Here is a 1,744-nt window from a genome sequence, read left to right as displayed (position 1 = left end):
TGTTTTTCCATATATTAATTATGTATTAATAATAAAGAAAAAATTTTGTTTTATATTATTCTTTATTATTCTGAAGAATTTATCCTAATTCATAAAACTCATTAAAATTTTAAATTGTTATAATAACTACTGAATGTATTAATATTATTTCTTTTAGCTTATTAATAAATATGTAGAGTTTTTTTTTAATTTTGTATGAAAATTTTATATATTAAAATGATATACTTAATATAATAATGGCTAAACATTTAAAGGTACATATCTTTTTTATATTTTCTGTTATACTTATTAATTAGTATAAGGAATTTCTTATATTAAAATATACCATATTTTATATATTTCGCTATATCTGTATATATTGTTTTTAATTTTCTTATCTCAGAAAAGTGATACAGATAATTATACTTCAAAAATTATGTATTCTAATTTTGATGTTGGAAAGGAGGGGTGCAACGATATTGGTTTTTACAAAAAGATAAAGGAAAATTCAGAAGAAAATTATCAGCAATATGGTCCACCAGAAATTTCTGATAATATTGTACGAGCTCTTTGTTATATATATAGAAAATATGTGGATAACCCAGATAAGTTTGACAAAGAACTTTGTTTGTATTTGTATTATTGGCTAGGTGATAAAATAAATCCTTTAGTAAATAATATTTTGAGAGTGTTCAAAAATATTAATTTAAAGATTTATAAAGAGCTAAATGATAATAATACAACATTTATTGCGGTGTGTAATTATGATTATAACCCAATTGATCTTCATAGATATCAACAGTATAAGCTGCTGTTTGATTATTCTAAGGATTATCCAGATATTGAGCGAGATACACGTTCTGAACAAAACACATGTGATAAAGATTATAAGAAATACATAGAAGAATATATTAATATGTATAACCAGGCAAATTCTGAATGAAGCAATAAAAAAAAGTAAACAGTTTTTATTGTAAATATTTTTTGAATTATTCAAAAAATATGATCCCATTAAATTAGCTTCATTCACTTGTAAGGAACGTGATAATATTGAAGATTTAGAAGAACGAAAACCTCATCAACATCAAGAACGTGCACCAGATCAATCTTATAATCATCCTAGTGTTACACCTATAAGCCCTGAACAAATTTCAGCAGAGGATGCACATTTAGGTATGATTCAACATTCAGATGTTCTAAATTTTGTACGACCAAATGAAACCATTCCAATTGATGATACAACTGAAGGTGGACACTCAAAAAGTATTACAGGTTCAGTTGTTCCAGTATTAGGAGTTCCTTTTATTTCTTTTCTACTATATAGGGTAACTGAAAATATAATTAAAATCCAACAAAAAATAATTTTCATATAATTATATTTTTCATATAGAGAAACAGTTAAAAAATGCATAATTTACTTAAATCATATATACAATTATAAATCATTAGTTTACACCAGCTGGAGGATTTATAAACAAATTACTAGGAAGGAACATAAATATGTCTAATCCTATAGAAGTTATAGGTGGATTCAACCCGTATGGTGATGGAATGGTTGATGGGCGCAGAAGAATTAATATATCCTATCACAGCTAATGAAATAAGTAATCCTTTAGAGAGATATATCATTACTACAATTATCACTAACAATATTATGTATTCACTGTGATAACTCTAAATGTCTAGTTGTTTTAGGTAGAAAAATAAATATTTTATAAATTTAAAGACACAAGAACATAAGAAATAATTTAGGAAATAAAAATTA

The 1,744-nt window shown here is 24.5% G+C and overlaps 1 protein-coding gene across 1 annotated transcript; it reads left to right on the top strand.

The window, feature by feature from the left end:
* Positions 1–509: 509 nt before the first annotated feature.
* Positions 510–922, top strand: PCYB_005170 (hypothetical protein; the record flags this gene model as incomplete). The annotated part of the gene is made up of 2 exons (XM_004227938.1): positions 510–588; positions 630–922. 2 exons carry the CDS (start codon positions 510–512, stop codon positions 920–922), a joined length of 372 nt encoding a protein of 123 aa, XP_004227986.1.
* Between the last annotated feature and the right edge of the window lie 822 nt (positions 923–1,744).

This window comes from Plasmodium cynomolgi (genome assembly GCF_000321355.1).
Source record: "Plasmodium cynomolgi strain B DNA, scaffold: 0679, whole genome shotgun sequence".
NCBI lineage: Eukaryota > Apicomplexa > Aconoidasida > Haemosporida > Plasmodiidae > Plasmodium > Plasmodium cynomolgi.
This window is presented reverse-complemented; position numbering and strand designations above follow the sequence as displayed.